Below are 25,054 nucleotides of genomic sequence, written 5' to 3' on the forward strand. Positions count from 1 at the left end.
ACCCCGTCTGAAACGCTTATTCCCATCATGTCCCGTGTATTGTAAAGCGCTATATGTACCTGGATGTCGCTATATAAAGATTTGCGTACTGTATATACAGAACTATTTCGGAAGGACGGCACCAGGCGTGGAGTTTTCCCTTGTATCGCTACAGTTTGAGTCCTGTTCTGGGATCTGTTTGCTGTATTTGTTCTGGGATCTGTTTGCTGTATTTGTCCTGGGATCTGTTTGCTGTATTTGTCCTGGGATCTGTTTGCTGTATTTGTCCTGGGATCTGTTTGCTGTATTTGTCCTGGGATCTGTTTGCTGTATTTGTCCTGGGATCTGTTTGCTGTATTTGTCTTGGGATCTGTTTGCTGTATTTGTTCTGGGATCTGTTTGCTGTATTTGTTCTGGGATCTGTTTGCTGTATTTGTTCTGGGATCTGTTTGCTGTATTTGTCCTGGGATCTGTTTGCTGTATTTGTCCTGGGATCTGTTTGCTGTATTTGTCCTGGGATCTGTTTGCTGTATTTGTTCTGGGATCTGTTTGCTGTATTTGTTCTGGGATCTGTTTGCTGTATTTGTCCTGGGATCTGTTTGCTGTATTTGTCCTGTGATCTGTTTGCTGTATTTGTTCTAGGATCTGTTTGCTGTATTTGTTCTGGGATCTGTTTGCTGTATTTGTTCTGGGATCTGTTTGCTGTATTTGTCCTGGGATCTGTTTGCTGTATTTGTTCTGGGATCTGTTTGCTGTATTTCTTCCCACTGCTTTGGCTGCAGATTCTCAGCCTGTGTGTATAATTCCCCCCGCTGTCCCGTCTCCCAAACTCACCAAACTGCTCCTTATTTCACTGAGTAAATAGAAAATGACCTGCACTTGATCATGCACAAAACGTCGGACCCAACTGCCCTTCAAATTAAACGCCCTTTAATCTCACGTGGTCAATCTTCCATGTGACTGATTACCAGCGATAGGGATGGGGAAACGCCTTGTGGATATGTAATTACCGCAATGCCATGCAGCCCCTGGTCAGCTGGAGATGGAGTGGCCAACTCCGGTCCTCAAGGGCCACCAGCAAGTCAGGTTTTAAGGATATCTCTGCTTCAGCGCAGGTGGCTCAATCAAAGACAGAGACACCTTTGCTGAAGCAGAGATATCCAGAATACCTGGCCTGTTAGTGGCCCCTGAGGACTGGAGTTGGTCACCCCAGCAGCTTCATCACAGGTGGCTCAATAAATAAGTGGCTCAGTCTTGGACTGAGCCATCTGTGCTGAAGCAGGGATATCCCGAATACCTGGCCTGTTAGTGGCCCCTGAGGACTGGAGTTGGCCACCCCTGCAGCTTCAGCACAGGTGGCTCAATAAGTGGCTCAGTCTTGGACTGAGCCATCTGTGCTGAAGCAGGGATATCCTTAATACCTGGCCTGTTGGTGGCCCCTGAGGACTGGAGTTGGCCACCCCTGCAGCTTCAGCACAGGAGGCTCAATAAGTGGCTCAGTCTTGGACTGAGCCATCTGTGCTGAAGCAGGGATATCCCTAATACCTGGCCTGTTGGTGGCCCTTGAGGACTGGGAGTTGGCCGCCCCTGGTTTATACCTTTGATAAATAAACCCCAGAGTGTTTTCATTTGCGTTCTGTTCAGTACATCGCTAAGAGGAAGCCATCAAGAAGTCAACTTTGTGGACGTTATCGACTTGTACAAAGGGGCGATTGTGAAAAGTTCTGCTCCTTACACCACAATGGTATCCGCCCAATTTAATCGCGGCCCATATGATCGAATAATCAGGAATTGTGATTGTTAACCCTTTAATGGACGGGCTCTGGAGTGTTGTAGGATTTCTCCACGCACTGGAGGGATTGACCCTTTCATTGCCATGCGGGACGGTACACCAAACCCAACCCATGAAATTCATTGCTCAGGAGGAGCACAGAGAGGCAGCGGGTTTATTTACTTGGGCAGGTGACTTAACCACGAGGAAAAAATAACCCAAATTATTTTAGCAGCCTGTGTATTCCCCTGGATTTAATAACAAGTCAATAATCAGATGTCACTTTCTTCCAGAGAAGAACTTGTGCCTTTAATGGAAGAATTCACATTATTCTGGATTACTGGAGATCCCAGCACCAACAAGGCACCATTATCGTACCCTGTACCCCACACAACATTTCGCTAAAGCAATAAGGCACCTTGTTGATGGGCACTGAAGGGATCAATCTGTTGGGTGCCTATATCAGCCCAATTCCCAACAGAGATCCCCTGGGAGAAACTGCAGGAGAAAGACGTTACAAAACCAGGGTACGCCCCGATGTCCCATGTGGGGGGTTACCCAATTGAAATACAATACGGACTTTGCCACCTACCTGCAAGGCACCCAAGCACCCAGTAGCACTCAGTCATCATCCTTCAGCCCAACAAATCCTGTGCTAGATGGAAGTCTAGGTGGGAATAGAAGAAGCTTTGGGATCCAAAAGAATTCAGAATGGATCAGCACATGCACAAAACTCTGCAACCACCCCAGCTTGTCCTTAATGTGTGTTTCAGCCCTGAGTGACCAGTGACCTCTGCCTGGGACACGGGGGCCAGGTTGGGAGAGAAGTGCTGTGTTCAGCTGGTCTCCTGTTGTACTCTGTAAACTTCTCTGTCTGCTCAGCTAGTAGCAATGTGTCCATGGGGCAGCCTGGAGCAGCCAGTGTGTGAGAGTGTGAGATGTAGCCCTGCAGTTATAGGTTAAAGCAGAGAGAAGAGGTGGAGACTGGCAGGTCCCACACTCACACATCTCACATTATTAGTGCTGCAGTATATATATATATATATCCAAGCTGTTCATTCATACTTTACAGCCCTCACCGCTCCCCACACATGCACATACAAACATACAGAGATATTCACACACACACACACACACACACACACACACACTCACACTCACACTCACACTCACACTCACACTCACACACACACACACACAACACACACACAGACACACAGACACACAGACACACAGACACACAGACACACAGACACACAGACACACAGACACACACACACACACACACACACACACACACACACACACACACACACACACTCACATACAGAGATATACACACACACACACACACATACAGAGATATACACACACACACACACACACACACACACACACACACACACAGATATTCACACACACTCACATACAGAGATATTCAAACAGACACACACCTACTCATATACAGAGATATTCACCCCCCACACACCTACTTATATACAGAGATATTCACCCCCACACACCTACTTATATACAGAGATATTCACCCCCACACACCTACTTATATACAGAGATATTCACCCCCACACACCTACTTATATACAGAGATATTCACCCCCACACACCTACTTATATACAGAGATATTCACCCCCACACACCTACTCATATACAGAGATATTCACCCCCACACACCTACTTATATACAGAGATATTCACCCCCACACAGCTACTTATATACAGAGATATTCACCCCCACACACCTACTTATATACAGAGATATTCACCCCACACACCTACTTATATACAGAGATATTCACACCTACTTATATACAGAGATATTCACCCCACACACCTACTTATATACAGAGATATTCACCCCACACACCTACTTATATACAGAGATATTCACCCCCACACAGCTACTTATATACAGAGATATTCACCCCCACACACCTACTTATATACAGAGATATTCACCCCCACACACCTACTTATATACAGAGATATTCACCCCCACACACCTACTTATATACAGAGATATTCACCCCCACACACCTACTTATATACAGAGATATTCACCCCCACACACCTACTTATATACAGAGATATTCACCCCCACACAGCTACTTATATACAGAGATATTCACCCCCACACACCTACTTATATACAGAGATATTCACCCCCACACAGCTACTTATATACAGAGATATTCACCCCCACACACCTACTTATATACAGAGATATTCACCCCCACACACCTACTTATATACAGAGATATTCACCCCCACACACCTACTCATATACAGAGATATTCACCCCCACACACCTACTCATATACAGAGATATTCACCCCCACACACCTACTTATATACAGAGATATTCACCCCCACACACCTACTTATATATAGAGATATTCACCCCCACACAGCTACACACATACTGAGATATTAACCCCCCCCACACACAGATACACACATACCTACACACAGAGAGATATCCCCACACACACACCTACAGAGATATTCACCCCCCCAACACACACATACCCACACACACACAGAGATATCCCCCCCACACACACACCTACACACATACAGAGATATTGACACCCCACACAGATACACACAGAGATATTCACACGCACACACGCACACACGTCACACCTTTCACCGTTGTGTCCAGTATTTTTGGAGAAGCCACCTGACGACCCTATTCTGTGTTGGTGTGTGAATGTGTGTGTGTGAGAATATGTCTGTATGTGAGTGTGTGTGTGTGTGTGTGTGTGTGTGTGCGGATATCTCTGTATGTGAGTGTGTGTGTGTGTGTGAGGATATCTCTGTATGTGAGTGTGTGTGTGTGTGTGTGTGTGTGTGTGTGTGAGGATATCTCTGTATGTGAGTGTGTGTGTGTGTGTGTGTGTGTGTGAGGATATCTCTGTATGTGAGTGTGTGTGTGTGTGTGTGAGGATATCTCTGTATGTGAGTGTGTGTGTGTGTGTGTGTGTGTGTGTGTGTGAGGATATCTCTGTATGTGAGTGTGTGTGTGTGTGAGAATATCTCTGTATGTGAGTGTGCCCATGTGTGGGGAGCGATAACTTACAACAGAAATAAAGACCTCGGGCATATTTTCCTTTGCCTGAAACCTCGTGTGTTTCACCCCACACTGTTACCCACAAACCAAGTGATAAGAATAAAGCATGGAACTGCCACCCAGCAGAGGTGGTTATGAAACGGAATATAAAGAGGCATGGGGCAGCAGAGGGGCAGCAGAGGGGCAGCAGAGGGGCAGCAGGGGGCAGCAGAGGGGCAGCAGAGGGGCAGCAGGGGGCAGCAGAGGGGCAGCAGAGGGGCAGCAAGGGAACAGAATCACACTGGAGATGACGTGAGTTCTATATGTTGGAAATACATACAGAGGGAGTGGGCAGGAAGGGTGGGAACGTCTCTTTATACTAGGCAAGTTACGCTAGCATACTCCCTGTGCCTTAGGATTGTAAGCTCTACAGGGCAGGATATCACCGTGCTGGTAAAATGCCCAATGTACAGCTCAGCATGACCTGTTGGTGTTATACAGGTAGCCCTCGCTATCCAACGTTTCACTATCCAACGCTACATCCAGAACGGATCCCGGTGGATAACCGAGGACCGCCTGTATAACCGAGGACCGCCTGTATAACCGAGGACCGCCTGTATAATCGAGGACCGTCTGTATAACCGAGGACAGACTGTATAACCGAGGACAGCCTGTATAACCGAGGACTGCCTGTATAACCGAGGACCGTCTGTATAACCGAGGACCGCCTGTATAACCGAGGACCGCCTGTATAATCGAGGACCGCCTGTATAACCGAGGACAGACTGTATAACCGAGGACCGCCTGTATAACCGAGGACCGCCTGTATAACCGAGGACCGCCTGTATAACCGAGGACCGCCTGTATAACCGAGGACCGCCTGTATAACCGAGGACCGCCTGTATAACCGAGGACAGACTGTATAACCGAGGACCGCCTGTATAACCGAGGACCGCCTGTATAACTGAGGACCGCCTGTATAACCGAGGACCGCCTGTATAACCGAGGACCGCCTGTATAACCGAGGACCGCCTGTATAACCGAGGACCGCCTGTATAACCGAGGACAGACTGTATAACCGAGGACCGTCTGTATAACCGAGGACCGCCTGTATAACCGAGGACCGCCTGTATAACCGAGGACAGACTGTATAACCGAAGACCGCCTGTATAACCGAGGACCGCCTGTATAACCGAGGACAGACTGTATAACCGAGGACAGCCTGTATAACCGAGGACTGCCTGTATAACCGAGGACCGTCTGTATAACCGAGGACCGCCTGTATAACCGAGGACCGCCTGTATAATCGAGGACCGCCTGTATAACCGAGGACAGACTGTATAACCGAGGACCGCCTGTATAACCGAGGACCGCCTGTATAACCGAGGACCGCCTGTATAACCGAGGACCGCCTGTATAACCGAGGACAGACTGTATAACCGAGGACCGCCTGTATAACCGAGGACCGCCTGTATAACCGAGGACCGCCTGTATAACCGAGGACCGCCTGTATAACCGAGGACCGCCTGTATAACCGAGGACCGCCTGTATAACCGAGGACCGCCTGTATAACCGAGGACAGACTGTATAACCGAGGACCGTCTGTATAACCGAGGACCGCCTGTATAACCGAGGACAGACTGTATAACCGAAGACCGCCTGTATAACCGAGGACCGCCTGTATAACCGAGGACCGCCTGTATAACCGAGGACTGACTGTATAACCGAGGACAGACTGTATAACCGAGGACCGCCTGTATAACCGAGGACCGCCTGTATAACCGAGGACCGCCTGTATAACCGAGGACCGCCTGTATAACCGAGGACAGACTGTATAACCGAGGACTGACTGTATAACCGAGGACCGCCTGTATAACCGAGGACCGCCTGTATAACCGAGGACCGCTTGTATAACCGAGGACAGACTGTATAACCGAGGACTGACTGTATAATCGAGGACCGCCTGTATAACCGAGGACCGCCTGTATAACCGAGGACTGACTGTATAACTGAGGACCGCCTGTATAACCGAGGACCGCCTGTATAACCGAGGACAGACTGTATAACCGAGGACCGCCTGTATAACCGAGGACCGCCTGTATAACCGAGGACCGCCTGTATAACCGAGGACCGTCTGTATAACCGAGACCGCCTGTATAACCGAGGATCGCCTGTATAACCGAGGAACGCCTGTATAACCGAGGACAGACTGTATAACCGAGGACAGACTGTATAACCGAGGACCGCCTGTATAACCGAGGACAGACTGTATAACCGAGGACCGCCTGTATAAATGTCAGTTCTTATGTTATTCTAAGTAATGGTGTTGCAGTCTCCCTCTAGTGGTTGGTCCATAGACTAGCAGTATAAATCTGTTCCTCTCACCTGGTGTAAGTGAGGGAGAGCTGCTTCTATGTGAAAGAAATACCGGCAGGTGGCAGTCCTGCCAGAGACCCTGTGTGTGGGTGTCCCCTGTCTCCTCATGAATAAAGCAGAGAATGTGAAACCCTGAGCCTCAGATTGTCAGACCACCCCACACCATGCACACGACGACACTCTGCAGGAGCTTACAAGCAAGGGGACCCCACCCTACTAATATCCCGCCCTACTAATACCCCACCCTACTAATACCCCACCCTACTAATACCCCGCCCTACTAATACCCCGCCCTACTAATACCCCGCCCTACTAATACCCCGCCCTACTAATACCCCGCCCTACTAATACCCCGCCCTACTAATACCCCACCCTACTAATACCCCGCCCTACTAATACCCCGCCCTACTAATACCCCACCCTACTAATACCCCACCCTACTAATACCCTGCACTTTATTATATGCACAGATCATGTTATCAATAAAACACTTCTATTTCTGGATCTACCTATACATTAACCGGGGCGGCCAACTCCAGTCCTCGAGGGCCACAGCAAGTCAGGGATCCCTGCTTCAGCACAGATGGCTCAATCAGTGGCTGTCAATGACTGAGCCACCTGTACCGAAGCAGGGATATCCTTAAAACCTGAACCGTTGGTGGCCCTTGTGACCACCCCTGTACTAATATATATATATATATATATATATATATATATATATATATATATATATATGTACATCGCAAAGGAGTCGTGATAACTTCCCAATAACACACTTATTGTGTCTCAAATCAGCCACCGGTCTTCAAGCTGCTGTACTCAGGTGAACGTTCCGAGCTGCTGTACTCAGGTGAAGGTTCCGAGCTGCTGTACTCAGGTGAAGGTTCCGAGCTGCTGTACTCAGGTGAACGTTCCGAGCTGCTGTTCTCAGGTGAACGTTCCGAGCTGTTGTACTCAAGTGAACGTTCCGAGCAGCTGTACTCAGGTGAACGTTCCGAGCTGCTGTTCTCAGGTGAACGTTCCGAGCTGCTGTACTCAGGTGAACGTCCCGAGCTGCTGTACTCAGGTGAACGTTCCGAGCTGCTGTACTCAGGTGAACGTTCCGAGCTGCTGTTCTCAGGTGAACGTTCCGAACTGCTGTACTCAGGTGAAAGTTCCGAGCTGCTGTTCTCAGGTGAACGTTCCGAGCTGTTGTACTCAGATGAACGTTCCGAGCTGCTGTACTCAGGTGAACGTTCCGAGCTGCTGTTCTCAGGTGAACGTTCCGAGCTGCTGTTCTCAGGTGAACGTTCCGAACTGCTGTTCTCAGGTGAACGTTCCGAGCTGCTGTTCTCAGGTGAACGTTCCGAGCTGCTGTTCTCAGGTGAACGTTCCGAGCTGCTGTACTCAGGTGAACGTTCCGAGATTCAATCAATGGCAGACAGGCAGTGCCGTGGTTCTCGCACACAGCCAGAAACTGGCACAATAGGTACAGCTGGTTTTGATAGGTAAAAGACATAGACATAGATACAGTATCCATTAATTAGGGGTCGTTAGAGAGTATTGATCGCGCGGGGCTATGGTGGAGCCTGTTACGTAGCAGTACGGGACACTGGAAGTTGTCCATATGTAACCCTAAATTCAGGACAGCTTGAACAATACCACGTACACCCATCCTTATCACATGAAACCTTTCAGTACAATTCACCGCTCGCCCCTCTATCACTCACTTACTTCAATTAACACCCCTCCCCCCCCCCCTACTTGTTTTTAGAAATACCCTTTCTGGCTGACCCCACCTTTAAGCAGATCTGTTCCCCATTCCCTGCGTATTCTGTGGCTCTCTGCAGGTGTCTGTTTGTATTGTCACCGTTTTTAGCTATTCGGAGCCCATGCGATTTCTCTTAACTGAAGCCAGTCCCGCGGGAACCGAGGCAGCGGTAAACATTTTAGGTTGAAATGTACCTAGTCCTTAAACTCATCTTAATGCAGGGGTTCTCAAGACCCCCGCCCCCAACAGGTCAGGTTTTCATTATATCCCTGCTTCAGCACAGGTGCCACTGTTTGAGCCACCTGTGCTGAAGCTGGGAAAGCCAGTAAATCTGACCTGTTGGGGGGGGGGGGGGGGGGGGTCTTGAGGGCTGGAGTTGGGAACCCCTGCTTTAATGGAGCCCCCTACAGAGATCCGAATAGACGTTCCACGTTCACTTTGACAAGTGTCAGCCCCGTGGCTGAGACCCGTCCCAGATAAGAGGGGTTGTTGCGGCAGCGTATCTCTGCGCGCTGGCCTGGCGAGCCGCTCCTCGGGCCGATTACACGCACTCCCGCCTCTTTCTTTGCCGTTTTATCTTCTAGGCAACACGCTTTGGTCATTCAGATCAAGGGCTGGTAAGAATGGCGCCTGTCGGCTGTCACCGAGCCCGGCTAACACCAACTCGTTAAGAGAAGGCCACGGACCTCTTCCAAGGAGAAAGAAGGCGACATATATTCTGAGACCGCTTTGTATTCGGCAATATCCTTATATTTTATCATTGGAATTACACCACGTATGCTTCCTTTCTTCCCTTCACTGCCACCTGGGCCAGCAACACGCGGGAGGGGAGGGGGGGGGGGGGGCAGTCTCGCTCACTACGGGGGGGCAGTCTCGCTCGCTGCGGGGGGGCAGTCTCGCTCGCTGCGGGGGGCAGTCTCGCTCGCTGCGGGGGGGCAGTCTCGCTCGCTGCGGGGGGCAGTCTCACTCGCTGCGGGGGGCAGTCTCGCTCGCTGCGGGGGGCAGTCTCGCTCGCTGCGGGGGGGCAGTCTCGCTCGCTGCTGGGGGGCAGTCTCGCTCGCTGCGGGGGGGCAGTCTCGCTCGCTGCGGGGGGGCAGTCTCGCTCGCTGCTGGGGGGCAGTCTCGCTCGCTGCGGGGGGGCAGTCTCGCTCGCTGCTGGGGGGCAGTCTCACTCGCTGCGGGGGGCAGTCTCACTCGCTGCGGGGGGCAGTCTCGCTCGCTGCGGGGGGGCAGTCTCGCTCGCTGCTGGGGGGCAGTCTCGCTCGCTGCGGGGGGGCAGTCTCGCTCGCTGCGGGGGGGGGCAGTCTCACTCGCTGCGGGGGGGCAGTCTCGCTCGCTGCTGGGGGGCAGTCTCGCTCGCTGCGGGGGGGCAGTCTCGCTCGCTGCTGGGGGGCAGTCTCGCTCGCTGCGGGGGGGCAGTCTCGCTCGCTGCGGGGGGGCAGTCTCGCTCGCTGCTGGGGGGCAGTCTCGCTCGCTGCGGGGGGGCAGTCTCGCTCGCTGCGGGGGGGCAGTCTCGCTCGCTGCGGGGGGGGCAGTCTCACTCGCTGCGGGGGGGCAGTCTCGCTCGCTGCTGGGGGGCAGTCTCGCTCGCTGCGGGGGGCAGTCTCGCTCGCTGCGGGGGGGCAGTCTCGCTCGCTGCTGGGGGCAGTCTCGCTCGCTGCGGGGGGGCAGTCTCGCTCGCTGCGGGGGGGGGGGCAGTCTCACTCGCTGCGGGGGGGCAGTCTCGCTCGCTGCTGGGGGGCAGTCTCGCTCGCTGCTGGGGGACAGTCTCGCTCGCTGCGGGGGGGGCAGTCTCGCTCGCTGCTGGGGGACAGTCTCGCTCGCTGCGGGGGGGGCAGTCTCGCTCACTGCGGGGGGGCAGTCTCACTCGCTGCGGGGGGGCAGTCTCACTCGCTGCGGGGGGACAGTCTCGCTCGCTGCGGGGGGGGCAGTCTCGCTCGCTGCTGGGGGACAGACTCGCTCGCTGCGGGGGGGCAGTCTCGCTCGCTGCGGGGGGGGGCAGTCTCACTCGCTGCGGGGGGGCAGTCTCGCTCGCTGCTGGGGGGCAGTCTCGCTCGCTGCGGGGGGGGGCAGTCTCACTCGCTGCGGGGGGGGCAGTCTCGCTCGCTGCGGGGGGGGGCAGTCTCACTCGCTGCGGGGGGGCAGTCTCGCTCGCTGCTGGGGGGCAGTCTCGCTTGCTGCGGGGGGCAGTCTCGCTCGCTGCTGGGGGGCAGTCTCGCTCGCTGCGGGGGGGGCAGTCTCGCTCGCTGCTGGGGGGGCAGTCTCGCTCGCTGCGGGGGGGGGCAGTCTCACTCGCTGCGGGGGGGCAGTCTCGCTCGCTGCGGGGGGGGGCAGTCTCACTCGCTGCGGGGGGGCAGTCTCGCTCGCTGCTGGGGGGCAGTCTCGCTTGCTGCGGGGGGGCAGTCTCGCTCGCTGCGGGGGGGGGGCAGTCTCACTCGCTGCGGGGGGGCAGTCTCGCTCGCTGCTGGGGGGCAGTCTCGCTCGCTGCTGGGGGGCAGTCTCACTCGCTGCGGGGGGGCAGTCTCGCTCGCTGCTGGGGGACAGTCTCGCTCGCTGCGGGGGGGGCAGTCTCGCTCGCTGCTGGGGGGGCAGTCTCGCTCGCTGCGGGGGGGGCAGTCTCGCTCGCTGCGGGGGGGCAGTCTCGCTCGCTGCTGGGGGGGCAGTCTCGCTCGCTGCTGGGGGACAGTCTCGCTCGCTGCTGGGGGGGCAGTCTCGCTCGCTGCGGGGGGGGGCAGTCTCGCTCGCTGCGGGGGGGGCAGTCTCGCTCGCTGCTGGGGGACAGTCTCGCTCGCTGCGGGGGGGCAGTCTCGCTCGCTGCGGGGGGGCAGTCTCGCTCGCTGCTGGGGGGGCAGTCTCGCTCGCTGCGGGGGGGGCAGTCTCACTCGCTGCGGGGGGGGCAGTCTCGCTCGCTGCGGGGGGGGGCAGTCTCGCTCGCTGCGGGGGGGGCAATCTCGCTCGCTGCTGGGGGGCAGTCTCGCTCGCTGCTGGGGGGCAGTCTCGCTCGCTGCGGGGGGGCAATCTCGCTCGCTGCTGGGGGGCAGTCTCGCTCGCTGCTGGGAGGCAGTCTCGCTCGCTGCTGGGAGGCAGTCTCGCTCGCTGCGGGGGGGGCAGTCTCGATCGCTGCGGGGGGGGCAGTCTCGCTCGCTGCGGGGGGGCAGTCTCGCTCGCTGCTGGGGGGGCAGTCTCGCTCGCTGCGGGGGGGGGCAGTCTCACTCGCTGCGGGGGGGGCAGTCTCGCTCGCTGCGGGGGGGGCAGTCTCGATCGCTGCGGGGGGGGCAGTCTCGCTCGCTGCGGGGGGGCAGTCTCGCTCGCTGCTGGGGGACAGTCTCGCTCGCTGCGGGGGGGACAGTCTCGCTCGCTGCTGGGGGACAGTCTCGCTCGCTGCTGGGGGGCAGTCTCGCTCGCTGCGGGGGGGACAGTCTCGCTCGGTGCTGGGGGACAGTCTCGCTCGCTGCTGGGGGGCAGTCTCGCTCGCTGCTGGGAGGCAGTCTCGCTCGCTGCGGGGGGCAGTCTCGCTCGCTGCTGGGGGGCAGTCTCGCTCGCTGCTGGGGGGCAGTCTCGCTCGCTGCTGGGGGGCAGTCTCGCTCGCTGCGGGGGGCAGTCTCGCTCGCTGCAGGGGGGCAGTCTCGCTCGCTGCTGGGGGGCAGTCTCGCTCGCTGCTGGGGGGCAGTCTCGCTCGCTGCGGGGGGCAGTCTCGCTCTCTGCTGGGGGGCAGTCTCGCTCGCTGCTGGGGGGCAGTCTCGCTCGCTGCTGGGGGGCAGTCTCGCTCGCTGCTGGGGGACAGTCTCGCTCGCTGCTGGGGGGCAGTCTCGCTCGCTGCTGGGAGGCAGTCTCGCTCGCTGCGGGGGGCAGTCTCGCTCGCTGCTGGGGGGCAGTCTCGCTCGCTGCTGGGGGGCAGTCTCGCTCGCTGCTGGGGGGCAGTCTCGCTCGCTGCTGGGGGGCAGTCTCGCTCGCTGCTGGGGGGCAGTCTCGCTCGCTGCTGGGGGGCAGTCTCGCTCGCTGCGGGGGGCAGTCTCGCTCGCTGCTGGGGGGCAGTCTCGCTCGCTGCTGGGAGGCAGTCTCGCTCGCTGCGGGGGGCAGTCTCGCTCGCTGCTGGGGGGCAGTCTCGCTCGCTGCTGGGGGGCAGTCTCGCTCGCTGCTGGGGGGCAGTCTCGCTCGCTGCGGGGGGCAGTCTCGCTCGCTGCTGGGGGGCAGTCTCGCTCGCTGCTGGGGGACAGTCTCGCTCGCTGCTGGGGGACAGTCTCGCTCGCTGCGGGGGGCAGTCTCGCTCGCTGCGGGGGGGCATTCTCGCACGTGACGGCGGCAATGCATTTGTTTTGCCGTGACGTCGCATCGCTATCACCGACGCTATAAGCACAGCCTTACGCTGTGCGCAATATGATGGCGCTTTACAAATAAATGCGAAGATTACAAAGCACCGTATTGATGTATGGATGTATGATGTATGGATGTATGATTATGGATATATGATGTATGATGTATTATGTATGATGATGTATATATGATGTATGATTGTATGGATGTATGGATGTATGGATGTATGGATTTATGATGTATGGATGTATGGATGTATGATGTATGGATGTATGATGTATGGATGTATGGATGTATGGATGTATGGATGTATGATGATGTATATATGATGTATGATTGTATGGATGTATGGATGTATGGATGTATGGATGTATGGATGTATGGATTTATGATGTATGGATGTATGGATGTATGATGCATGAATGTATGGATGTATGGATGGATGTATGAATGTATGGATGTATGATGTGTTATGTATGGATGTATTATGTATGAATGTATGGATTTATGATGTATGGATGTATGGATGTATGATGCATGAATGTATGGATGGATGGATGGATGTATGAATGTATGGATGTATGGATGTATGGATGTATGGATGTATTATGTATGAATGTATGGATTTATGATGTATGGATGTATGGATGTATGGATGTATGGATGTATGATGTATTATGATGGATATATGATGTATGATTGTATTGATGTATGGATGTATGATGAATGATTGTATTGATATATGGATGTATGATGTATTATGTATGATGATGTATGATTGTATGGATTTATGATGTATGGATGTATGGATGTATTGATGTATGGATGTATGATGAATGATTGTATTGATGTATGAATGTATGATAACTAGATTTTCTCCTGACAAAGGGTTACCCTGAAACATTGCGGATTCCTCACAAAGTGGCAGTCGTTTTATTTTGCTTATATCATTATATTTTGACTTTTTCAATGCTAATATATTATACATTTTTGCTTTAAAAGTCCCTTGCGTTGTTTTTTTTGTTCGTGGTAACTTTGGAAACGATTGCATTTGGAATATTTTTCCACCCAATGAAACAACTATCTTTGTACTTTATTTTTCAGAGTGCACCATTATTTCATTATCTCTCCACAAGATAAGTAACCACGTGCCTGTGTGAATGGGCCTTTCAGTGTCTTGGCTCTGACTGCGCGTTCGCATGATAAAGAGCGCTGCAGTGTTATTCGCAAGCTTAGCTGGGGTCGGCACTGTTTTCCAGGCGTCTCGGCTGCTACCTGTTGAACTTGGCTGCTATCGATTTCAATAAGAATTTATAGCTGTCCACGTCGCGTCCCAGATCCAGGTGAACCACCCAAGACAAACAGAAAGCCGATCGGGGGGAAGGAAGAGGTTAAAATATCGTGTTCGTGTCCTGGCAGACGTGTGTGTCATTATTCAATCCCTTTGCTGGCACAGAGAGATAATGTTATTTTGCCTGGATCTCCGAGGGAGTTAGTGGTTGAGGCAAGAGTTGAACTCACAACCTTGGGTATTAGAATCCAGCGCCCTAACCACAGTGCCACACCTCTACCAACAGTCCCACAGCCACAGCTCCGAATGTCGTCTTCCACCAACGCTTAGGCAATATGGCCCATTTAAGTGAACGGGTGTTTTATGGAATAGCACCGTTTAGATAATACAGGCCTATATCTCTAATATTGAATAATACATGATTACATCTATAACTCATATTGGAGGGGTTGTACCTGTCGGCCCTGACCTCTTATCTATTTATGTATCTTTCTACTGCAATGAATTGTGGGCCCCTCTGGCAGCAGAAGAGTTAAAAATAATAATGTATCTACTATATATTGTGGAAAGCTGCCTGTGTTTGCATCGGGACGCCTTTTAAGATATCGTAACCACAGTTTGCGGGATGGTGCCTGAGAACGAGGAGCAGGATTTTGTCTAGGTTTGGAGATTGGATACCTTCTGTTTTTCATTCTATGAGTTATTCCAATTTCTCAAGCAACTCAGCCACTGGGTGTTGCACCTGGTCAGCTGTGTATCCTGACATCACGCTGGTGACATCATAATGCACATAGCCTGGTGGCAGATAAGGAGGTGTCAGATAGCTATAAAGTTTACACAGAAATCAGAAGATGAATCAAAGAGAGGACGTGAGGAAAAAGGAAGAACGCCGGAGAAGGAGAGAGGGGCGGAGAGAACTGGGGACATCATTAGGTATTAAAGGAAATTGATGATGGGGGGAGAGAGAAGGGGGAGAGAGAAGGGGGTAGGGAAATGGGGAGGGATGAGGTTGGTTTCTTAGTATTCCCGAGTAACGCATGGTACTTTCAGCTAGCATATATATCATTTCATTTTTTTGGTTGCAAGCGTGTCTTACTGTTGCCTGTTTTTTGTGTGGCCGTCCTAAATGTGTGAGAACTCCGAACTAGTTATCTGGTGAGGGAGAGGAGGGGAGACTAATGTACCGGGGAGGTCAAAGGTGAAATGGGTTAAAATAAGTGCTGTCTTCTACGCAAACTCTCCATGCTCCCAAATCTGTGTCAGACCTAAATACTGTCTGAACTGATCTGCAGAACAGAAAGCAGAGAGAGAATCAAGTCAAACACCCTTCCTGCAGGCTCTCTGCTTTGTGTCCCGGGGAAGGTATTTGTGTTTGAAATGTGTGTATCAGATAGCCCTTCCCAAAGCCTGTTACCATCACGTATGGAAATGTGGCACTTTCCGTGGGGGCCGTGGGCCACGTTGGAGACCTCTTGTGATTCTGCCTAATTTAAACAATATGTGTATGCCTGTATACAGAGGGGCCTGGTGCTATACAATATCACTGTGCTTTGCAATAATATACAAAGTGTCCTGCGGGTAACTGTGAGCTTATAATGCACAAAGATGGATTTGCAAAATGCATTACATCCCACTTTATTCACGGTTTAATGAAAAAGGTGTACTTTTTAACGACGCCTCTGCAGGAAAGATACACTGATATATTAACCTTGTATCTAATAGTTACATCCCTGCTGCAGAGAAACTTAATTATTTTTCTAATGTCACATGGGTTGTAAGTAGCTTTGGCAGGAATTGAACCCATGTACTTCTATATCACTCTTGTCGGTTCAATCCCCGCCCTGGCCACTTACACCTCCCGGCATACATTTTCTTCAACTTTCTTTTGAGCTATAAAGTAATGTGCTACATTCTGCCCGTACCAGGGATGCTAAATAAGTGACGTAACATTAGCCAACAATCTGAACAAGTCCTGTCACATAGCAGTGACCTAATTAGTAAGATGTAATAATAGCTTGTTTTTATATAGCGCTGCTAGTTTTACGCAGCGCTTTTCAGAGACATTTTGCAGTCATTGTTCCTGCCCCGTGGAGCTTACAATCTATGTTTTTGGTGTCTGAGGCACAGGGAGATAAAGTGACTTGCCCAAGGTCACAAGGAGCTGACACCGGGAATTGAACGAGGTTCCCGGCTTCACACTCAGTGTCAGTCAGTGTCGTTACTCACTGAGCCGCTCCTTCTCCCAGGCTCCCTTGCTTCACACTCACTGACAGTCAGTGTCTTTACTCACTGAGCCGCTCCTTCTCCCAGGCTCCCCTGCTTCACACTCACTGACAGTCAGTGTCTTTACTCGCTGAGCCGCTGCTTCTATGATCACACCTTCTTTTTAAGGACATAATCCTAATCCGTGGTGAGGTAGTTCCCAACCAATCCTCAAGAACCCCCCAAAGGGCCAGGCCAAGTTTTAAAGATATCTCTGCTTCAGCACAGGGTGTTCAGCCAGAAGTACTGAGCCACTGATTGAGCCACCTGTGCTGAAGCAGGTATACACCTAAACCAGACCCGTTGGGGGATGTTGAGGAGTTGGAAACCAGTGTCTCAACGGAAGACTCCTACTACTAACTCCCAAAGTAGGCACTGAATCATTCTGCACAGGTGAAGCACACGTCGCCCATATCAAACATGGCGGCTCTTACAGAGCTGCATGGTGTCCGTCGACTTTCTTAGGCCAGGTCCATAGTACTGCAGACCGCGCTGAGGCATCCACGCGGGGTGCAATCAAATTGCCTAAAGGCATTGATCGCACAAACAGTGCGGACGCGGGCGAAAGCAGGAGGGGGGCGCGTGTTGCGCAAGAAATCAGTTTACACGGATTTCTTAGCACCCAATGAGGGCGAACCAGCTCCGTGACGCCCCTAGGCACGCCCCCAACGACGCGTCCACCATGGATATGCAAAACGCACCCGCTTCACGCGGTGACGTCACAGCCTTGGTCCGCCCCCGCGCGGGCGAAGGCTGTCTGGCCCGGGCCGTACACTTGATGCTGTTTCGAGTCAGATCCTGAACTATAACGCAGTTGTTTGGGTAACAGACGAGGTCTTTTTATTTCCATTTAAATCCATTTGCCAACGCTCCCTTCCCTCGGGTGTCTGGCGTTTCCCGTTTCCTAAGATCTGACTAATAATGGTATTATACAGTTCCAATGTCCGGACTGAATTACTATTATTATTATTTAATTACACGCTCCGTATTTCCCAATGGCTTCCATACCAAGTGCTGCTTTTTCGGCCGCGTTGACGGAATCTTTTCGTGGGAACGCGACGAGTCTTCTGCATGAGAACAGTAAAAAAAAAAACCCAGGAAAAAAACACATTATTCTCTTTTGAAACTGACTTCAAGGAACCACGGGGGCCCAAGCCACGGAGACACGACGGGGGCCTGCTATGCTGTCACCCGCTGAGATTGTGTCTTTGAAAACCCTCCCTTCAGCAGGGCTGGGGTGGTTTTCATTTGGGATCTATATATATATATTAACAAAAAAGAATTCCAGCCACAAAGCCTCGGCTCAGAGTCTTATAAAGTTTATATTAAAAGACGGAACAACGGATAAAATATAATGCGATCCCCATTGAAAAATGATGCTTGGGTAGAAAACATCCGTAACTGTGACTCTGCTTTCCCAACAATATGTTTTTTAATTTTTCTATTTAGACTGTGAGAACCCCCCTCCCCCCCCCCAAAAAAACAATATCGGAGTTGGCAAATATCTGGAATTTCAACCAGGAACCCTTTCCACGAGCCCGGAATGTTCTGGAGACCGTAGAGCAATGTTTTTCATCCAAGAATCCTAGAAACCATGGGGTCCCTCGGGGCGTCCCTAAAGGGTTTCCTGCAATTTTCAGGTCAAATAAAAATTGTCCCAAATACAGAAGAACTTACAATGTATCTGATCTGAGACGCGCTATTAGAGAGGGTTGGGGTTCCTTACAATGCATCTGATCTCAGACATGCTATTAGAGAGGGTCGGGGTTCCTTACAATGCATCTGATCTCAGACATGCTATTAGAGAGGGTCGGGGTTCCTTACAATGCATCTGATCTCAGATGCGCTATTAGAGAGGGTTGGGGTTCCTTACAATGCATCTGATCTCAGACATGCTATTAGAGAGGGTCGGGGTTCCTTACAATGCATCTGATCTCAGATGCGCTATTAGAGAGGGTTGGGGTTCCTTACAATGCATCTGATCTCAGACATGCTATTAGAGAGGGTCGGGGTTCCTTACAATGCATCTGATCTCAGACATGCTATTAGAGAGGGTCGGGGTTCCTTACAATGCATCTGATCTCAGATGCGCTATTAGAGAGGGTTGGGGTTCCTTACAATGCATCTGATCTCAGACATGCTATTAGAGAGGGTCGGGGTTCCTTACAATGCATCTGATCTCAGATGCGCTATTAGAGAGGGTTGGGGTTCCTTACAATGCATCTGATCTCAGACATGCTATTAGAGAGGGTTGGGGTTCCTTACAATGCATCTGATCTCAGACGCGCTATTAGAGAGGGTTGGGGTTCCTTACAATGCATCTGATCTCAGGTGCGCTATTAGAGAGGGTTGGGGTTCCTTACAATGCATCTGATGTCAGACACGCTATTAGAGAGGGTCGGGGTTCCTTACAATGCATCTGATCTCAGATGCGCTATTAGAGAGGGTTGGGGTTCCTTACAATCCATCTGATCTCGGATGCGCTGTTAGAGAGGGTTGGGGTTCCTTACAATGCATCTGATCTCAGACGCGCTATTAGAGAGGGTTAGGGTTCCTTACAATGTATCTGATCTCAGACGCGCTATTAGAGAGGGTTGGGGTTCCTTACAATGCATCTGATCTCGGATGCGCTGTTAGAGAGGGTTGGGGTTCCTTACAATGCATCTGATCTCAGACGCGCTATTAGAGAGGGTTGGGGTTCCTTACAATGCATCTGATCTCAGACACGATATTAGAGAGGGTTGGGGTTCCTACAATGCATCTGATCTCGGATGCGCTATTAGAGACGGTTGGGGTTCCTTACAATGCGTCTGATCTCAGACGCGCTATTAGAGAGGGTTGGGGTTCCTTACAATGCATCTGATCTCAGACACGATATTAGAGAGGGTTGGGATTCCTTACAATGCATCTGATGTCAGACGCGCTATTAGAGAGGGTTGGGGTTCCTTACAATGCATCTGATGTCAGACGCGCTATTAGAGAGGTTCGGGGTTCCTTACAATGCATCTGATCTCAGACGCGCTATTAGAGAGGGTTGGGGTTCAGCAGAATTTTACAGTATAATTATAGGGTTCCTTAACCAACAAAAGGTTGGAAACCACTGGAGTCAGTGGTGGATTTCACCCTTTGCCGCCCATAGGCTCACTCTGGCAAACTGTAGCCCAGCTTCAGCACAGGTGATTGAGCCACCTGTGCTGAAGCTGGCATATCCGGAAAACGTGACCTGTCAGTGGCCCTTGATGACTGGCGTTGGCCTCCCGTGGCTTGTCTATAGACACCCCTTCGTAGCTTTAAATTGGAGCCCTGCAATAATTACAGCCCCCTCCTTGTCCCTGCTGCCTGTCCTTGCTGTTCTGTAACCCCCTCTATTAACCCTTTGAGTGCCATGGTCCGTGGCCTCCTCCCCTATAAAAACGAACAAGTAGACAATGACGTCATAGGGCCCCCCGGAGTACCAGCCCCCCCAAAAACGTAGCAGCTCCCTCCTGCAGCCCCCTCCGAGTGGCAGCCAAGGAATTCAGAAGTCATCTGGGGAAAGACGCTTGTGAGATACTCAGCGCCGTTTTACTTTGCGGCATGTGGCTTTGCAATACGTGGCTTTGCAATACGTGGCTGGCACCAGGCGGCGCATATCTCAGTCTGCATGAAAATGACGACCCTGTGAGTGATGAATTCATCTTTTTGTTTTATTTTTGCCAAACTCTCTAGTAATTGTGAGTGTAATTTTACCCCGTCCTCTTCACAAGGAAACTGTGTGATGTGCCAGGACGGTCGGAAAATTCCTCCCCCCTTCACGTCAGACATCTGAGGACCTGTCAGGCTGCGGTCACCTCGTCTGCTTATACATTTTCTCTTATTATTATTATTTTACCCCTCTCCTATTATTAGTTGTCGTTTCCTCCCGCAGGGCGCCGTGTCCTGGAGGGAAACCATTGTTCCTGAGCACAAACAAAACAATGTGCACCCTCCTACCGTCTCTGCGTGTTACCGACTTACCACTTAGAGTGTAAGCTCTTCGGGGCAGGGACTCCTTTTCCGAATGTTACTTTTATGTCTGGATTCCCACTATGCGTTATATTATTATGTCCCGTGTGTTACTGCGGTGACGCGCTCTGTATCTGGGTGGCGCTATATAAAGAAATACATAGCGATCCTTATATTTATTTATTCTGGGCGTCTGCACCCAGGAAATCCACTTCCAATTCTTCCATTTTACACGGTGCACAGATTATAATGAGATGTATCACATTCTGCGTCTCTGTCCCAGCATGCACCTTGAGGAGAGTCAGTAGGAGGAGTTGGGGGGAGTTACATGGTGCACAGATTATAATGAGATGTATCACATTCTGCGTCTCTGCCCCAGCATGCACCTTGGGGAGAGTCAGTAGGAGGAGTTGGGGGGAGTTACATGGGGCACAGATTATAATGAGATGTATCACATTCTGCGTCTCTGCCCCAGCTTGCACCTTGAGGAGAGTCAGTAGGAGGAGTTGGGGGGAGTTACACGGTGCACAGATTATAATGAGATGTATCACATTCTGCGTCTCTGCCCCAGCTTGCACCTTGAGGAGAGTCAGTAGGAGGAGTTGGGGGGAGTTACATGGGGCACAGATTATAATGAGATGTATCACATTCTGCGTCTCTGCCCCAGCATGCACCTTGGGGGGAGTCAGTAGGAGGAGTTGGGGGAGTTACATGGTGACAGATTATAATGAGATATATCACATTCTGCGTCTCTGTCCCAGCATGCACCTTGGGGGGTGTCAGAAGGAGGAGTTGGGGGAAGTTACACGGGGCACAGATTATAATGAGATGTATCACATTCTGTGTCTCTGTCCCAGCATGCACCTTGGGGAGAGTCAGTAGGAGGAGTTGGGGGAGGAGTTACACGGGGCACAGATTATAATGAGATGTATCACATTCTGCGTCTCTGTCCCAGCATGCACCTTGGGGAGAGTCAGTAGGAGGAGTTGGGGGAGGAGTTACATGGGGCACAGATTATAATGAGATGTATCACATTCTGCGTCTCTGCCCCAGTATGCACCTTGGGGAGAGTCAGTAGGAGTTGGGGGAGTTACATGGGGCACAGATTATAATGAGATGTGACAAAAAAAGGGGGGGGGGGAGTGGGTGGACTGGGCGCTTCCCAAGTGATAATAGATTAGTGTAATAAGTGAAACACAGATAATACACAGGAGTACTCCTGACGAAGCAGTGTGCGAAACGCGTAGAGTTTACTGAGGGAACCTGCACACTGAAGGACTGGCAAATCCATTGCTGACACCAGACCCATTTTGGCTTCCCGCCCTCACCTGTGACGCGAAAGCGGAAGTGACGCGACGGCTGTGACTGATGCGGAAACACACGGCGAGGTGCAAGTGAAGCACTGGGAAGCAGCTCCACACTTTACCATTCTTCTATCGGCGGTTCTCTCCACCATCCGTTTAATATATGGAAAATGTGAGTTTCCGTAAACATTTGTGATGAATACACTATCTATAGTTCAAACAGTATGCACTATTGTGGTTTTCTTTTATTTACATACCTTATCCATCCACTGAGGAATATCCTGATTTCTGAGTTCTATAATGAGATGTATCACATTCTGCGTCTCTGTCCCAGCATGCACCTTGGGGAGAGTCAGTAGGAGGAGTTGGGGAGGAGTTACATGGTGCACAGATTATAATGAGATGTATCACATTCTGCGTCTCTGTCCCAGCATGCACCTTGGGGAGAGTCAGTAGGAGGAGTTGGGGAGGAGTTACATGGTGCACAGATTATAATGAGATGTATCACATTCTGCGTCTCTGTCCCAGCATGCACCTTGGGGAGAGTCAGTAGGAGGAGTTGGGGGAGTTACATGGTGCACAGATTATAATGAGATGTATCACATTCTGCGTCTCTGTCCCAGCATGCACCTTGGGGAGAGTCAGTAGGAGGAGTTGGGGGGAGTTACATGGTACACAGATTATAATGAGATGTATCACATTCTGCGTCTCTGTCCCAGCGTGCACCTTGGGGAGAGTCAGTAGGAGGAGTTGGGGGAGTTACACGAGGCACAGATTATAATGAGATGTATCACATTCTGCGTCTCTGTCCCAGCATGCACCTTGGGGATACTCAGTAGGAGGAGTTGGGGAGAGTTACATGGTGCACAGATTATAATGAGATGTATCACATTCTGCGTCTCTGCCCCAGCTTGCACCTTGGGGAGAGTCAGTAGGAGGAGTTGGGGGGAGTTACATGGGGCACAGATTATAATGAGATGTATCACATTCTGCGTCTCTGCCCCAGCTTGCACCTTGGGGAGAGTCAGTAGGAGGAGTTGGGGGAGTTACACGAGGCACAGATTATAATGAGATGTATCACATTCTGCGTCTCTGTCCCAGCATGCACCTTGGGGATACTCAGTAGGAGGAGTTGGGGAGAGTTACATGGTGCACAGATTATAATGAGATGTATCACATTCTGCGTCTCTGCCCTAGCTTGCACCTTGGGGGGAGTCAGTAGGAGGAGTTGGGGGGAGTTACATGGTACACAGATTATAATGAGATGTATCACATTCTGCGTCTCTGTCCCAGCTTGCACCTTGGGGGGAGTCAGTAGGAGGAGTTGGGGGGAGTTACATGGTACACAGATTATAATGAGATGTATCACATTATGCGTCTCTGTCCCAGCATGTACCTTGGGGAGAGTCAGTAGGAGGAGTTGGGGGGAGTTACATGGTACACAGATTATAATGAGATGTATCACATTCTGCGTCTCTGTCCCAGCTTGCACCTTGGGGAGAGTCAGTAGGAGGAGTTGGGGGAGTTACATGCTGCACAGATTATAATGAGATGTAACACATTCTGCGTCTCTGCCCCAGGGTCCAGCAATGCATTGTAGGGTTAATGCCTTCAGTGCCGGGGAGCATACAACCCAAATCATTGCAGGTCTCTCTGGGTTAACTGTGCAGCCCCACATAGAGCAGTTAGGGGAGGAGTTATAGAGCAGTTAGGGGAGGAGTTATAGAGCAGTTAGGGGAGGAGTTATAGAGCAGTTAGGGGAGGGGTTATAGGGAGCGGTTATAGGAGCAGTTAGGGGAGGAGTTATTGCGAGAGGTTATATGAGCAGTTAGGGGAGGAGTTATTGCGAGAGGTTATAGGAGCAGTTAGGGGAGGAGTTATTGCGAGAGGTTATAGGAGCAGTTGAGGGAGCAGTTATATGGAAGGGTTATAGGAGCAGATAGGGGAGCAGTTATAGGGAGCGGTTATAAGAGTAATTAGGGGAGGGGCTATAAGGACAGTTAAGGGAGGAGATATAGGAGCAGTTAGGGGAGGAGATATAGGAGCAGTTAGGGGAGGAGGTATAGGAGCAGTTAGGGGAGGAGATATAGGAGCAGTTAGGGGAGGAGATATAGGAGCAGTTAGGGGAGGAGGTATAGGAGCAGTTAGGGGAGGAGGTATAGGAGCAGTTAGGGGAGGAGTTATAGGAGCAGTTAGGGGAGGAGGTATAGGAGCAGTTAGGGGAGGAGATATAGGAGCAGTTAGGGGAGGAGATATAGGAGCAGTTAGGGGAGGAGGTATAGGAGCAGTTAGGGGAGGAGGTATAGGAGCAGTTAGGGGAGGAGTTATAGGAGCAGTTAGGGGAGGAGGTATAGGAGCAGTTAGGGGAGGAGATATAGGAGCAGTTAGGGGAGGAGATATAGGAGCAGTTAGGGGAGGAGATATAGGAGCAGTTAGGGGAGGAGGTATAGGAGCAGTTAGGGGAGGAGTAAGTTAGTGGTGGTCGGATTTAAGAAAATCAATTCAGTTGAATTCAGTTGACGCTGGCACAAATGAACATTTTTGACCCTTCTTATGGCACAGAATCGGCATCGTGGTGATGTACCGGCCCTGAGAGACATTGCGCGCGGTATTAACACCCGCCTGCACCCTGCAGATCAGCGCGGATATCACTGAATTGCAGCTGACATACACCCGCACGGTTGGAAGCAGATTGTCTGTATTTTGAAACCCCCTTTTATTTTGGGACGCTTGCTAATGACCCCCCTCCCCCCCCCCTCCACACGTCTGGACGCAGATAAACCAAACAGTTCGTTAGTAACAATTTATTGAAAGCAGCTGCCTGTCCGTCTCTGAACATGGGAGGGAATGAGGGCGTCAGACCTCATGCTGCCCCGGTCCCTTCCAATTCTCCATGTGATAGCAATTTACAGGCCGAGACCCCGGCGTCTGACAGCCAAATTAGTGGCCATG

General features: G+C 51.6%; 1 protein-coding gene across 1 annotated transcript in view; it reads right to left on the minus strand.

Moving 5' to 3' along the window:
* The window catches only part of APCDD1L (APC down-regulated 1 like), a 35,096-nt gene extending 32,439 nt beyond the window's left edge, over positions 1 to 2,657 (minus strand). Inside the window, exon 1 of the mRNA XM_075571329.1 lies at positions 2,343 to 2,657. Coding sequence (XP_075427444.1) covers positions 2,343 to 2,382 — 40 coding nt within the window. The 5' untranslated portion in view covers positions 2,383 to 2,657. The remainder of the gene's footprint in view (positions 1 to 2,342) is intronic.
* Positions 2,658 to 25,054: the final 22,397 nt, after the last annotated feature.

The sequence above is a fragment of the Ascaphus truei genome, chromosome 15, assembly GCF_040206685.1.
Source record: "Ascaphus truei isolate aAscTru1 chromosome 15, aAscTru1.hap1, whole genome shotgun sequence".
Taxonomy (NCBI): Eukaryota; Metazoa; Chordata; class Amphibia; order Anura; family Ascaphidae; genus Ascaphus; species Ascaphus truei.